We start from the raw sequence: 16,236 nt of genomic DNA, 5'->3' as shown, positions 1-16,236 counted from the left end.
CTCTACCCCTTCCTCTGGCAGCTTATTCTGTACACCTACCACCCTGTTCCTCAGGTCTCTTTTAAACCTTTCTCTCACCCTAAATCAATGCCGTCTTGATTTAGACTCCCCTACACTGGGAGCAAGACAATGACTGTGCCCCTCGTGTTTCTTGATGCCCCTGCAAGGTCCTCCCTCCACACTCATCTCGGCTACAGGGTGAAGAGCCCCATCTTATCCTTATAACTAAAGCCCTATCTGAAGCAGCAAATGTTTCTGGAGGGAAAGTACAACGAAGAATAAAATCAAAGGGGAAAATCGCTGGGAAAGAAACTATTAACTGTTTCAAATGAGCTTAGTTGATCATTCCACAGTAGGATTTTTTAGGAATCTGGGCTATCTGCTGAGTGAAAGGGTGAAAGAAAACTATATCTTCCTTTCTCATTGCACTGATGGCTGTGACTTATTTGCTGTCCTGGCAAATATTCCTTCCTCAGTTGAACCACTATTGAAGGAATGGATGAATAAATGAATGAACAAAGATTTTATTGTCATCCAAAATGTACAGATGAAATAAAAGTCTTACTGCCGCTTCCCAAGTACATAAATGTTCTAACCGCTTAAGTATAATTAATGCATAAAAAGTGAAAAGAAAAAAAAACACTAAAAAGATAAGAAAAGGCAGATAAAGGATATTTGCAGTTGACCAGTAGTGCAAAAACATATGCTGTGTCTGTAATGCAGACAGATCTTGAAATAGTGTAACAGTTTGGGTAATACAGGGAGTTTCAAGAAACTGATCTCTTACCCCAACGTTGTTTGCAAGTTCAGGCTCAGGGAAGTCCAGTTCGATGAATTATCAAAATCAATGGGGTTGTTGGAACTGATGCCCAATAAACTCTTAGATGATGTAACAGGTGAACTCTTTAATTTGTGCACATTTATTTTCTTTCAGCTGGAAATGATGACCATCTGATGATTGTACAATCGCCATCACACCTCAGTGCAAGGGAAGGAGACATGGTTACCATGACTTGCTGGATTAACAGTTCAAGGGCAGATATGAGAGTAGAATGGAATAAAAAGCTATTGGAGAAAGAGACCTTACTACTTACCTCCAAATGGAACAAAACTATATATTATTTCAATTCCTCTGAAAGATTGCAACACTTTTTCAATGCCACCGTCAGTTTACTGACAATCTCTCGTGTAGTACTAAATGACACTGGGTATTACATCTGTCAAGCAATTATTGAGATTCCTTCACCGGTGTTCTCAAAATGTTGCAACGGCACTTATCTTCATGTGCAAGGTACATATTCATGAGTTAATAATATTTATTTTTTTATTTAGATGGTATCAGGCCATTTTGGCCTCATGAGTCTGTGCTGTCCAATTTACCCCAATTAACCTACACCCCCGACACATTTTTGAATGGTGGGAGAAAACCGGAGCCCCTGGAGAAAACCCATGCAGACATGGGGAGAACATACAAACTCCTTACAGGCAACGTGGGATTCAAACTCCCGCTCTGGTCCCATCGCTGGCACTGTAAAGGCATTGCACTAACCACTATGCCAACTGTGTTGCCCCACTTTACCTGAAATTATTTTTCCATTATTACTTCATTATTTTCATTATTATTATTATTTATTATTACTTTGGTTGGAAAAATTCAATCAATATAACTGTATGCCAACTTATGGAAATTAAAAGATTCAATGTTACATTGAGATCCCATATAAGTAATGCAGCTCTCTGTTCAAGGCCTTGGTACTGCAATGCAATCTCTAATGAGAGATAGATCACATATGAATTAGGATCATTTTGGCCCCTCAGCCAGATCCTTGATTCTCTGACTTAACCTCAAATCTGCATTCCTGCCAACTTGCAGCAACCTTTCATTCCCTTGCTTATCAAATATCTTCCTACCTCTGCCTTATTAATATTCAGACTCCCACATATATAATCATATAACAAATACAGCACAGAAACAGGCCATCTCGGCCCTTGTAGCCTGCACCGAACCAAGTACTCTCCTCTAGTTCCATCTACCTGCACCTTGCCCATAACCCTCCATTCCCCTCCCATCCATATATCTATCCAATTTTTCCCTAAATGACAAAATGGGCCCTGCTGCCACTACTTCTCCCAGAAGCTCATTCCACACAGCCACCATTTTCTGAGTGAAGAATTTCTCCCTCATGTGATTTCTAAACTTTTGCTCCTTAACTCTTAACTCATGACCTCTTGTTTCAATCTCACCTACCCTCAAGGGAAAAAGTCTATCCATATCAATTCTATCTACCCCCTCATAATCTTAAATACCTCTATCAAATCCACCCTCAATCTTCTACGCTTCAAGGAATAAAGCCTTATCTGCTCGATCTTTCTTTGTAACCTAGATTCTGAAACCCTGGTAACATTTTCGTAAATCTTCTCTGCACTCTCTCTACCTTGTTGATATCCTTCCTATAATTCGATGACCAAAACTGCACACAGTATTCCAAATTTGATCTCACTAATGCCTTGAACAGTCTCAACATCACTTCCAAATTCCTTTATTCTGTGCTTTGATTTATAAAGGCCATCATACTAAAAGCCTCTTCACCACCCTATCCACACGAGTTTCTACCTTCAGAGAATGATGAATCGTTATTCCTAGATCTTTCTGTTCTACTGCATTCCTCAAAGCCCTCCCATTTATTACGTATGTCTTGTTTCTTGAAGAAGAGACTTCCAAAAACATGACACTCTGTGGTGGGAAAAAGCATTCCCTGTCATGGTCTGAAATTTCTAATCTCTTATTTTTAAATAATGATCCCTAGATCCAGATTTTCACTAACAGCAAACATCACCTCCACATCCATACAATTATGATCATTCTGATCTCACAATCAGCCCCCCCGCCCCCGGCCCCCCCGGCCCCCCCGGCCCCACTAAGTACCAGGTTTCCTCAACCTAACCTGTCAACTTGCCAATTTGAAGTATGTCTTGGAAATGCTTCTGACAGTTATTCCCTTCCTCAAATAAGGATGCCAATACACAGGACTCGAGATAAGGTTGCACCAATAACCTATGTAACCTATGTAAACTCCTTTCTTCTCACTGATGCTGCTCGGCTCATTGAATACCCCGGCAGATTGTCCTTAGCTTTGTATTCCATCATCTGCAGTCTCCAGTGCATCAACAATAACATTGTTAGCTTTTCCAGTTAATGTCCTTCCAATGCATCCTAGCCTTTCCCCTCAAATGACAGAGCTCACCAAACTCTCAACATTCATAATATGTGCTTTTTCGCTTTCTTTCAACAGAAACTTTTAATTTCTCATTTTCCCACATTATACTCTAATTATTAGACCTTAGTTTCTTCATAACTATTTGTATCCTTCTTTTGGCCTTTTAACTTACTTTTTGACATATCTTTGGGCCATCATCAAATTTAATACCTTATCTTTGGAGCCTTCATTTAAGTCATTTGCATTTCAACTGTAAAACTGAAGGAGGAATCAATATTAGAAAATTCCTCTCAGAGATTACTGGCAATTTGCACTAATGCAGGAGATCACATTATCCTGTGTATATATTAGAAACTACCCGAATATTTCAGGATCGGCAAGGCACTAACAATCTCTTGAATTAAAGTATCAGCGTTGAGAGTTCAAACCGTTACATAATGCTATCCTGAAGTCGCATTCAATATGGCCCCCCTCACTGAAAGGTATTATCTGAAAAATAGTCTTTTGAGAGTTTATTTAAAATCCATTTATTTAATAATACAATTTTTTTTGTCATTCCAGTTGGCTTCAAAGAAAATCCAATATCAAATGACAGCACAATTGGTACGTATTCTCTTCCTGAATCTAATTGTGTAAGGACTCACCACTCCAAGAAAATCTATCCACTACAGTGATCAAGGTCAGAAAGAACTAACCAGACCATCCAAAAAAAAAAGGGTTATTTAAGACAAATGTTATCTCAAATCAATAGAAATTCTCTGTACTCACTTGTGAATGCAGGCAAAATAATTAGGCTTTAAGTCCGCCAACTAAAACATACCTATACAGCACTGTCTTTCACTGACATTGCAGCTAATATTAAGTGATGCCTGCATCAGAATGATTGAGATTATCAAAATCCTGTTAAAATGAATTAATAGTGCAGGGGCTCACCTGTAACATTATCCCCAACTCTGACATTATAGGTGAGACATTATACCACTGATACAAAGTATACAAAATTTAAAAAAAAACATTTTAGTTGTTTTAAGCTAAGGTGTTGGTAATGTTTGTACAACGAGCTAATTTTGTAAATGCGGTGGTGATTTTAGTACACGATGGTTCATAGACCAAATTCTAACATAGCAGATTTAAATTGGAATTTTAATTATAATTGGAACCATATCTAGTCATCTGGAAACATGAAAGATCGAAGGTTTTCACAGTGAGTTCATTGATATGCCACTGGTGATTGAAGTTGTCAATTTAAACTACTCTTGGCTATGTGCCATCTCGGCCCCACACTAAAGGGTTAATTACTCTTCTCTAATCAATGTCAGATGACCCCCAGCTTCAGCATTGCATCAAGATATGAATCAAGATCCTCAGCCATTTCATCTTCAGTATACCCTGCTCATTAGCATCGAGGGATGGGATTAGCACTGCTGAATGCAGAGAGCAGGGTGCTTGTGACCAAAGAGTGGAGGGCTCTATGGTTCATGAAATGGGCCACCCACATCTAGTGATCGAGGGTTCAACCTGGAAATGACAAATCACTTATACATGGTGACTGACAGGGAGAGCAAGTCCCACCCACACCTGGTGATTGACTTTCGAACACAGGGAGAGCAGGCCCCGCTCACACCAGGTAATTAACAATTGAACACAGGGGGATTGGGGCCCACCCACACCCAATGATTGACAGCCAAACCTGGGGAAAGCAGGGCCCACCCACACTCAGTGACGGACAGCTGAACACAGGGAGAGGAAGACCCACTCACATCTGGTGATTGACAGTCGAATGCAGGGAGAGCAGGGTCCATGTTCACTTAAACATGAATGACCTTCTCCTGCAATTGGATATCTCCACAAAGGAGATACCTTTCTACCATTTGGGTGAAATAAAGGCCCTTTCATGCAGAGAAAAAACTCGACCGTAAAAATGGATATTCTCCGTCCTTACGTCAGGAGACTTACCTGTGAATGTGCTGAGGCTGGCTCCAAGGTGCCGACTGCAATCGCTCTTGGGGAAAGATAATTGGCGGAGTGCTGCGCTCTGCTGGCTCTCGTGAATGTACAGCGGCTGGTTAGGGGCGGGCATCTTCCCGCTCTCTCCCACCCACTCACCCCTCTCCCTCCATGACCCTTGCAGGGCAGGGGCAACCAGCAGAAGCCATCAGGTCAGGAGTGGTCGGCCGGAGCTGTCATGTCAGAGGCAGCCGGCAGGGGCCATCAGGGCAGGGGCAGCCAGTGGGAGCCGTCAGGGTGGGGGCTGTCAGGGCGGGGGCTAGTATGGGCTGTGACAGCCATGCAGACCACTCCAGCACCTCACCTTTGGGACCACTCATCAGAGGCTCAAAACATGGCAGAGCAATGGCCATCTTCCCTACCCAAAATCTCCCGCGCAGTTGGAACTCTTCTGGGCAAGTACTTATGACAGGCAGCGCTAAGGCACCAGTCGACCCACCTGCATCGGCTCCAGAGGGCACTACATGAGTGAGGCGCAAGATCTGCTCCATGAAAGGTAGGTTTATGTTTTCCCTTCGCGCTTATAGCCGGGCTCCAGGTGGAGGCCTGGCATGAAAGGGCCTTAAGCTTAAGTACCAACCTCACTGGAGTTGAGACAGCCTCTTCATGGTGACCTACCCAACAGGAATTGGACTGCGAGGCTACCCACGTTAATTCCACTCTATCTGAGCTCCTAATTAATATTTCAGAAAAGGAGTTGATTGAGTTTCAGGGCTTTATTGGAGCTGTGTTTCACATGAATAAACTCTTCAGATATATTATAAAATATCCACCATAACAGTTAGCCTCAGGTTAATCTCATTTATCTTGGAGGAAAGGTTTTCCCAGAAGCTTCAGTTATTTCATGCAAGTTTAATTATTGAAATTTTCTCTTAATCTTACCAATAGTTTTTCTGCAATTTGCAGATCTAAGCTAACAAACTAGGACAGTGTGCTAATACGACCTGGGCCCACAACTGCATCAAATATCGTTGTGCACCCTCAAATCACTTTCAAAACCAACATGGTGGTGGGGGAGGTGGGGGGGTGGGGAATACTACAAAGTGAAGTTTGGAGAGCCCTTTAATATCAAGATTTAAGGGAAGACTCGAAATTTGACAAGAACTTGATTAGCTTCAACCCTCAGCTCTCACAGATCAATGGTACAGTTGGTAAAACTACAAATTTAAACAAATGAACAAACTGGCTTCTTGGTGAGTGGATATCTGTGACATGATCTGACTCTATAAATAGGTTTTTCTTTCACTGTCAGATTTATATCTCCTGCAAATGTTTCTCAGATGTTCTTTTAGCCAAGAATGACAGAACTATTCACGGCATAATTTCTCTTCGATTGAGAGTTCAGCACTAACACAGCAGCTGCATGTTTTGTGAATGATTGAGAAATCAAGAATCCTTATCAACACGTGTAACGTACACAAAGAACTTTGCTACATTAGGACTCATGATTGGTTAAGTCAGAAATTTTGACACAACCATCAACAGAATTATGGCAGTCCATTTCATGGACGCAGGATGAATTGTCACGGCAAGTATAACTAGAAACCCACACTTTTGCATCTGTCGAATGTGGTGATGAGGAAGCAATTCCTTTACACAATTGTCCAGGCTTATAATGATCGATCACAGGGTTAAGCTTGGCAGAAATGTATTCCAGCATGAGTTTGCGGCCTGGTTTTAAATCTGTGCACAATTCAGAAAGTTTTCATCATGAAATTGTTGGGAAAGACACTCAATAGCTTCAATGCAAATTGTAGCAAAGAATGATCCCTATGTTCTGATCAGCAGGGACAATGATGTGGCTCTTGATTGGTTTATCACCTATTGGATTGGTCATATCAGTTCACATTTTCTGTTTGACCAGAAGATTGGTCTGTCCCAAACAAGGTAAGGAGGAATACCCTAAACAGAGGGAGTTAAAGTGCATTGCTATTCCAGATTTTATTTCCTTTTAAGGGTTAAGCAAATTGCCTGAAGGCATTAGCAGGGAGGGCATTTGCTAGCTGATGAAAAATTTTTGCAAAGGAGAAGTGAGAAATACTGAAAGCTGGAGAGGACAATACCCCTACTCCAAAAGGGGCAATCTTGGCCCGGGTACTCTCAGTTTCATTCTGGATGAATTAAAAGGGAATCGTTCATGAATAATTATGATACAATGAGAGAGAAGTCACTCAGCCATCTTATTTTTACCTGTTGAATAACCCTCCCATTATTTTCCTGCTCTTTTCTCATTGTGTTTACTTTGAACATTCCCTTTATTTATTCATCCTGTTCCCTTTAAAAGTAATCACTGAATCTACTTCCGTCACGCTTTTCCAGCCATCGTAACAGGCATTATTGTATTTAGGAAATAATTAAATGCGGCCCAAGAGGACCAAGATGGAGGAAGCATTCTTCACTAAATTATCTTCCTCGTTTGTAATTATCTTGTGATTTTGTGATTACCATAAAAAGTGAAGTAACTGATTCAAATCATAAAATGACTTTCACATTTTCAAAGCAATTACCTTTTCAGTGTAATTTGTTTCATATCACAGATTCCATCCCCATAATTTGGAATGGCTTGGAACGGGAATTTCTTAAAGTAATTAAAGGGTAATTGAACATTACAATGAGTTCATTGTCATACACATAAGTACAATGTTCAGATTAACTGAAATTCTTACTTGCTGCAGCCAAACAAAAAGTGCTTCTGTTAAAAAAAAAGCCAACTGGAATAGTGTGCATTAAATTACCCCAGTTCAGAGAGAGATAATAAATATAAAATGGGGCAGCACGATTATCACAGCAGTTAGCGCAATGCTAGTTCAGCACCAGCGACCCAGGTGACGGTCAGAAGTTTCTACGTTCTCCCTATGCCCGGGGTCTCCAGTTTCCTTCCATGTCCAAAATGTACCGGGGTTGGAGGTCAATTGGGTGTAATTGGGCGGCATGGGCTCGTGGGCCGAAAGGGCCTGTTACCGTGCTGCATGTCTGAATTAAGTTAAATTTAAAAAATACAAATATATATTTGTATATATAAAATACAAGTATTCAGTTTTTGCTAGGATGAGAAAAAACAATAGCGTTTCAATAGAGGTCTTTGTGTAGGTTATGGTTAGGGTAATATGAGAAGGTTCAAAAGCTGTTGGAAAAAAAGTTTTCTCCTGGCTAGTGTGGGATGGAGATATCATCCTGGATTCTCCAGTCTGTGCTTTCTACCGTACAACTTTGTATGAGTAGCAACATATTTAATTTAATTTTAAAAAATTACTTACAGCACAATAAGGGGCCAGTTCCAGCCATTTAAATCCATGCCGCCAAATTAACCTACAACCCACGGGCTTTTTTTGAAGGGTGGGAGGAAACTGGAGCATCCAGAGGAAACCCATGCAGACACGGGGAGAACGTACAAACTCCTTACGGACAGCGCAGGATTCAAACTAAGGTTGCTGGTGCAGTCATAGCATCGTACTAGCCCCTGCGCTGAAGTCCTACATGAAATGACAAGTGAGAATTGAAGTAAAACAAGAGAGTGCTGGAAACAGGCAGCATCTGTGGAGAGAGAGAAAAAGAATGAACATTTCTAATCAAAAACTTTCAGGTCTTAGATATAGAATTTTCTGGCTTCTACTTGCTAAGTTGCTTCTCAATTTGAGGATTTAACTCTTCTTTTATTAGACAATAAATAAAACCTTAAAGATTCTTTATCAAAATTGCAGAAGGTAGAAAACATAGCCAAGTTCATCACAGGCGCTGATATCCCATCTATTGAAGATGATATCCATGTGATCCCATCTACGTAAGGCGCTGCCAACTACATCAAGGACCCCCATCACCCTGGTCACAACCTCTTCTCACTGCTACCTTCGGGAAGAAGCTACAGAAACCTGAAGTCCAGCACCTCTAGGTTCAAGAACAGTTTTTGTTTTCTCCAACAACTATCAGGCTCTTGAAGCTCCCTGTACTAGCCTAACCATAAACTGTTCCAGCACTGCTAAACATCTGCACTATTGAACTATTTCAATTATTACTGTATCTTTATTTCTTGCACTAAATGTAATGGTAAATACTCATTAACTTTTTTTTTTAATTTATTTATCTCTTTCCATACTGGGGTAACTTAATATATAGTGTGCCATGGTTAGCATTGCCGTTAATCCAACGTGATTGGGACCAGGGTTCGAATTCCACACTGTCTGTAAGGAGTTTGAATGCTCTCCCTGTGTCTGCGTGGGTTTTCCCCTGGGGTTCCCTCCACCCTTCAAAATGAATCAAGGGTTGAGGTCGTTTGGGTGGCACAGGCTCGTGAGCCTGTTACCGTGCTGTATATTTTAATTTAAAAAATACTACTGGAGTTCTTTTAAAAATAACTGGCTGCAGCAAGTATGAACTCCAGGTACACATTGTACATATGCACCGAAATTCTTACTTGCCACAGTTCAATAGGTTTTTATAAAGAAAATCTCAAATAGCAAACCTAATTTAATTACATTAAAAATGACATTAAATGAACAAAAAAAAAAAAAAAAAAAATGACATTAAATGCATAATTGTAGAGCTCGTCGAAAGAATCAAGAACTTGTTGATCCAAACCAAGGCTTTTATTAGTAAAAGACAGGAGCTCTTCACAGGTGGCCGACCAGTCCGGAATGATCCGACCTGGCTAGGGACACAACCCTTTAAGGCCCAGACAGTAGGCGTGGCTAAGCTCTCAGCCAATCGCTGTAAGCACAGTCTAGATACTGTAACTATATACACTATATACATTGGTGATAGATCTGTACGATCACAATAATATAGATAATAGTCACAGTAATCAGATGTGCACTATACTTACGTGTATGACAATATTACCATTCTATCATCCTTGTTGATCTAAAATGTTAAATTAGTTTCACAGATGCTGCCTGATCTTTCCAACACTTTCTGCTTTTGTTTTCTATCCCCTGGAAAGCAAAATTACCTGCATCTTTCTCTTTTCACAGAAGATTCCACATACATCAACATACACTTTAGAAATAAGGAAGGCAAAAGCAATCATTATGGAGAAGGAAGAAAGACAAGATATGTAACCTGCACCGCATGCAAAAGCCACCAGGAGGTTGGTGCCCATTCTGAAGGAGATCTGAAATGACCGATGGTTGAATGTCCATGGATGATGTGATCTGAGGTAGTCAAAATAATGGGGAACCACACAGCCATTGATGACAATCTGAACAACATTCAACCCACCTGCGATGTTCTTTGCTGTGTTTGAGAGGACAGGAGGAGATGGCCCAACTTCCTTGTTTTGCTGCTCGGGAGTTTCAAAAAAAGTACAAGAAGTTCCTGAGAGCCGCCTGATGTTGATGGGTGACTGCATCAGCAGCATCAGGGAGATATCACAATCTTGGGTGTCTGTTCCAGGATTCACTGCTTACTTTGATATTGAGCCCATCAGGAAATATTTGAGGTAAAGCTTGGTTTAGGCAAGGGTATTTATTTATGTTTATTTAGACATACAGCACAGTAACAGGCCAGTTCAGCTCATGAGTCCATACCGCCCAATTTATGCTCAATTAACCTATACCCCCCGGTACATTTTTTTGAATGGTGGGAGGAAACTGGAGGCCCCGGAGAAAACCCACGCAGACATAGGGAGAATATATTACAGGCAGTGTCTTAAAGGATTGCCTTAAACTACTGACACTATGTCTCCGCAACTCTTGTGGATTAAGACACTAGCAGGTGAGAACAGATACAGTGATTTTGCACCATGAGTATATTAGGACGGCCCATTTGGCAACGCCTTTACAGAGCCCATGATTGGGACCAGACCAGGGTTTGAATCCTGTGCTATCTGTAAGGAGTTTGTTCGTTCTCCCTATTGTCTGCATGGGTTTTCTCCGGTTTCCTCCCACCATTCAAAATGGAGGTGTAAGTTGGGCAGCACAGACCCTTGAGCCGAAATGGCCTGTTACCGCACTGTATGTCTAAATTTAATTTTTTTTAAAAAGCCATTTGGTAGTGGTGGGGTAGAGAAGAGATCCAAGGAGCAGAGTCAGTCAGAATCCCATTGAGTAGGTATGGTGGGGGGACATTGTAGCTTCATTCTGCTTACAGTCACACGTCAGAGAAACAGATGCCCCAGCCCGCCGAATCCTGTAATAATCCTGATACTAGTCCCCCCACATTCCCATTGAATCCATTAGATTCTATCTGTTACCTGCACACTTAGGGCCAACTTAAAGTGGCCAACTAACCAACCAAGCTGCTCACCTTCAGGATGTTGGAAGAAAATGGGGCACTTCTTGGAATCCCAGGATGAATTTGCCAATTTCTCAGTTAGGTCAGGGTTGAACCCGCTTTTCTGGAACAGTGAAGGGGCACCTTCTCAAGCTGTGTCCTTGTCTCTGCAAACATTCTTATAATTATTGTTATAAGCGTTCATAATGACATCATTCAGCAAAAGGCTCTCTTTCCCAATGCGTGGTGCTGTGATTTAAAGGTGTGAGACTTCTTCAGTGCAAGAATTAAAGGTGCTTCATGCACAAACGCTGGTATTATTTGATACAAAGCAATGGAGTACCAGCCAACAAATTTCTTCAAACAACAGTACTAAAACTAGTGTTCTGTGACCTTGCTATGCAATCCCATTGCGTCTGCCCACAAAATAAAAATGAGTGCTCTTCTAAAGCAACACAACAGATGTAAATAGGAAGAGATGAGGAGGATATTGTCCTGTAAATCAAACACTTTACTGCCAGTAATAAGGATCAACTTCTCACATTGGATGCTCACAGGAGTTGAAATACCATTTATCAACACCAGAGGGTCCTCAAATGCCAAAGAAAACAAGGTCACCTGTGCAGATATGTCCTGTTCATGATGGAGAAAACGATTTGAATTTCTTGGCTTCATTGTTGAATTTAAGAATGTGCTCACTGCTCTAGCCCTTTTTATAGAATGATGCTGTGTCGCAGCCGGCTGAACGAAGGAAGAACAAAGGCAGAATTATCTTTTACGAAGAGGCCTACAAGGCTGCTTCAGCTTTGCTTCTATGCAGATCGGAGTCGAGAGACGTCCTCTAGAGCTGAGGGAGGCAGGGGGAGTGGTGCAGTAGTGCCACCCGTCACCGTGAGGTCAAACATACGCGCCGAACAATGGTTATCTTCATTACCTATACTCTCCCACGCAGCTGGAACCACTCTGGGAACCGCAGAGTGGTTCCAGCTGAGTGCGGGATTATGGATATTGAAGACCGCCATTGATCCTGCATTAAAACAAAAAGAGACTCATCCCACCGGGTTCCACCGTGCCCATGTCTGCCTCCTTCCTGCCCGACTCGGTGAAGGAGCGAGCGGCAAAGGGGAAAAGGAAGAGGACATTTCCGGGTGGCTGGAGCCCCAGCCCTAATCACTGTGGGTGCCCAGGTGATGGTACCTGGGTCGCGGGCTCACAACGTCATCAGCCCAGCCCTAAGCAGGAGCTTTCACCGGAAGTGCCTTTATGGAGCGAGGCTTCACCTCTGGGACTATCCCCTGGAAATATCGGAGTCTGCATCCAGCATCTGCCATCAGCGTTTTTATGAAGTTATGCGCAGCGATATGAATGCAAAGAATATCTGTCTTGACCTTCACTTTTTTTACCACTATAAAAAGACCTTCTGATGCAAGGCCAGTAGTTCGGCACACAAACATGTTGGAGAAATTTAGCAGGTCACTCAGTATCCATCAGAAGCAAAGGTAGTCAATGCTTTGCGCCTGAGCCTTTCGTCGGGAGTATCGAAAATCAGGCAGATGATGGAATTAAAAGGAGGGGGAGCGGGGAGGGAGAGGGAGGAGCACTGGCTGAGGTAATAGATGGATTCATGTGGGAGGGAAGAAGAGAAAGAAACTGCATAGAGGTCTAAAAAGGGTAATTCTGATAGGAGAAGGGGAGGGGATTAGGAGCTGAATGGAAACAGAGGGACAAGGAGAGAGTTAACAGAAAGTGGAGAATTGACTGATGCTATCTGAACAGAGAGTCGTTTAATCTTCAGACATTATAAGTATTTCTTACTCTGGATCACCTATAAGGCACCCATGAGCTACCATTAGCGATGGGGGCTGCCAAGCCCGAGCCCCTCCCAGAGAACCACTGCAATTTCTTCCCTTTGTATTTGAAGGGGAAAATCTTTTGAAATTTTAAAATTATTTAACAGCCTCATCCAACCGTTACCAACTTATTACATCAGTGATATTAGTCTTTGCTGTATCGCCGTGGATCACCTTCACCTGACCCAAGAAATACCAGAGATTCACGGACCACAGGATACGGTCAGCTATTCGAACACATCAAGCTCTCACAAACTGAAAAGTGAGCATGACTGGATAACCTGGTTTCCAGTTCTAATCATTGAGGATAAATATTGTCTGGACACCAGGGTTAATAGACATCTAAAAACAGATGAAATCAATTTAAATTATTTTAAAAGTACATTCATAATTAGTTTTAAATAGTAAATTAATTTCAAGTTCGTTTATTGTCATTTGATCATTCATATACATAAGCAAGCTGACAAAACAGCGTATTTCCGGATAATAGCACATGCATACAAACGCGCGCGTGCACGGACGCAAACGGAAACACACACACACACACACAGAGTTTTCAAGGATTGTTCAACAGTCTCACCATCTGTGGGAAAAAGGCAGTCCTAGTGTTTACATTCCCATACCTCTTCCTTGAACACAGTATCTCAAAGATACTATGGGCTGGATGGTGAGGGTCCTCAATGATTTTCTGAGCCTTCTTTAAACACAGCTCCCTGTAGATGTCATCGATAGAGGGGAGGGAGATCCCAGTTTTAATCACCCTCTGTACTGGCCTCCAATCTAAAGCTTTGCAGTTACCTACCCACACGATGATGCAGCCAGCCAGGACACTCTCAATTGTCCTCCTGTAAAAGGTTGTCAAGATGGGGGCTAGCAGCCTTGCCCTCCTCAATCTCTTTGGGAAGTATAGGTGATACTGTGCCTTCCTGATTAATGAGGAGGTATTATGGTCGTCCTTTCAATGGACGCTAAGGAACTTTGTGCTCTCCTCTCTCTCTACGACAGAAGAGTCATTGATATGTAATGGGGTGTGGCCTTTCATCCTCCTAAAGTAGCACTTCTTGAACTCGTATGGAAGAGCAAGTTAACAGGGACTGGTAAATGTAAATCATGCAGTGTCCTTCACTCAAAGTGTGTTTCCCTTTCATCATCAATGCTCGCATAAAATCCTGGAACTCCGACGGAAGGTGGAGGCCCATGTCGCTATGGAAACCAAAGTGGTTCAAGGGAGTGGCTCAATCTTCAGGAACTGACAGCGCCGGTGACCCAGTTCGAATCCATCACTGTCTGTAAAAGAATAGGTATGCTCTCCCTATGTCAGCGTAGTTTTCCCCTGGGGGTCTTGGTTTCCTCCCATGTGCCAAAGATCTATAGTGTTGGTAGGTGAATTGGTCACATGGGTGTATTTGGGCTGCATGGATTCATGGGCCAGAAGGGCCTGTACCATGTTGTATCTCTCTAAGGGTTGCGCGATTAGTGTAGCAGTTAGCGCAATGCTGTTACAGTGCTGGTGACTAGGGTTTTAATTCCACGCTGTCTGTAGGGAGTTTGCATTTTTTTCTCGTGTCTGCATGGGTTTTCCACAGGGGCTCTGGTTTCCTCCCACACTTTAAAAAAATGTGTGAATTTGTAGGTCAATTGGGAGTAATTGGGTGGCACAGGCTCATGGACTGAAAGGGCCTGTTACCGTGCTGTACATCTAAACTTTTTTAAAAATTAAATTTAAAACATGTAAATTTTTTAAAATAACTTTTCAAAATAGGTAAGTCCTTATAACCCATGATCGATTTAAAAAAGGGTATGTTCTTTGGCTTGGCTTCGCGGACGAAGATTTATGGACTTGGCTGACAAGTCCGATGCGGGTCAGGCAGACACGGTTGCAGCGGTTGCAGGGGAAAATTGGTTGGTTGGGGTTGGGTGTTGGGTTTTTTCTCCTTTGTCTTTTGTCAGTGAGGTGAGCTCTGCGGTCTTCTTCAAAGGAGGTTGCTGCCCGCCGAAATGTGAGGCGCCAAGATGCACGGTTTGAGGCGATATCAGCCCACTGGCGGTGGTCAATGTGGCAGGCACCAAGAGATTTCTTTAGGCAGTCCTTGTACCTCTTCTTTGGTGCACCTCTGACACGATGGCCGGTGGAGAGCTCGCCATATAACACGATCTTGGGTATGTTATGCATAAAGGAAACACCACCACCTGGAGATTCCCCATCCAAGTTACATACTAACTGACCAGTTTTAAGTTCTCCAACTCTTTGATTCAACAGGACCATGGGAACATCTTCATCTCTTCATACCTATTCATATGAACCACCCCCTCCCTCCTTAGAGTTGGTCCTATCTGCCTGCAGTTCAGCTATCCATAATCAGTAAAGCCTTCATCAGTACAATTGTAGTTATCAAGCTTGTAACATTGTTCTCAAGAGCAGTGAGGCGCAGGCATTAGGTTCTGTCTTTGCCGGCTGAACAGACATCTTGAAAAGTGAATGAACATAAATTGGAAGAAAGGTTGTGGAGAGCACACATGGTCAAAAGGTCAGCATTCTATAATGGGGTGGTGAATAGACAGTAAGGTGTTCTCGGACCAGAGGGGTGAGGGGTGTGGTAGATGGTAGAGGGCAGGAATGGATTTGTGATAAATGCATCTTGATGCTTTGCCATGGAATTCAGCCAAGGAATAATTGAGCAGATGGGAAGCAATGCCAAAAGAGGAAAAGGCAACAAGCAAGAAAGAGGGATAAATGTACATTATATAGTGCATCTTGAGACATCTGGATACCCCAAAGCAAAAGGAAATATACTATTTGATGTTGAACAGGAAAAAGAAGTCTGTGAATTTGAGTGTATCGGTCTTTGTAATGGGATGACAGTGAATCCCAATGAACTCTTCATGCAATTGAAGCATCAAAGTTGGACACGTGTTGATCCTGAGCCTGAAGTATAATTACTACAGAAAGGCCG

At 42.2% G+C, this 16,236-nt stretch overlaps 1 protein-coding gene across 4 annotated transcripts in view; it reads left to right on the top strand.

Annotated features, from left to right (window-relative positions):
- Positions 1 to 12,333, top strand: part of LOC138759030 (uncharacterized) — a 37,768-nt gene extending 25,435 nt beyond the window's left edge. For 2 of the 4 annotated variants that reach the window (XM_069928817.1, XM_069928816.1), the window contains exons 2-5: positions 935 to 1,291; positions 3,780 to 3,821; positions 7,011 to 7,112; positions 10,193 to 12,333. In XM_069928817.1, coding sequence (XP_069784918.1) covers positions 955 to 1,291; positions 3,780 to 3,821; positions 7,011 to 7,112; positions 10,193 to 10,341 — 630 coding nt within the window. In that variant the 5' untranslated portion in view covers positions 935 to 954 and the 3' untranslated portion in view covers positions 10,342 to 12,333. Of the gene's footprint in view, positions 1 to 934; positions 1,292 to 2,924; positions 3,042 to 3,779; positions 3,822 to 7,010; positions 7,113 to 10,192 lie in introns of those variants that run through there. The other 2 variants (XM_069928818.1, XR_011354598.1) reach the window with 2 other exon arrangements.
- Positions 12,334 to 16,236: the final 3,903 nt, after the last annotated feature.

This window comes from Narcine bancroftii, chromosome 3 (genome assembly GCF_036971445.1).
Source record: "Narcine bancroftii isolate sNarBan1 chromosome 3, sNarBan1.hap1, whole genome shotgun sequence".
NCBI lineage: Eukaryota > Metazoa > Chordata > Chondrichthyes > Torpediniformes > Narcinidae > Narcine > Narcine bancroftii.
The sequence above is the reverse complement of the archived record's forward strand: the minus strand, read 5'-3'. Positions and strand labels throughout refer to the sequence as shown.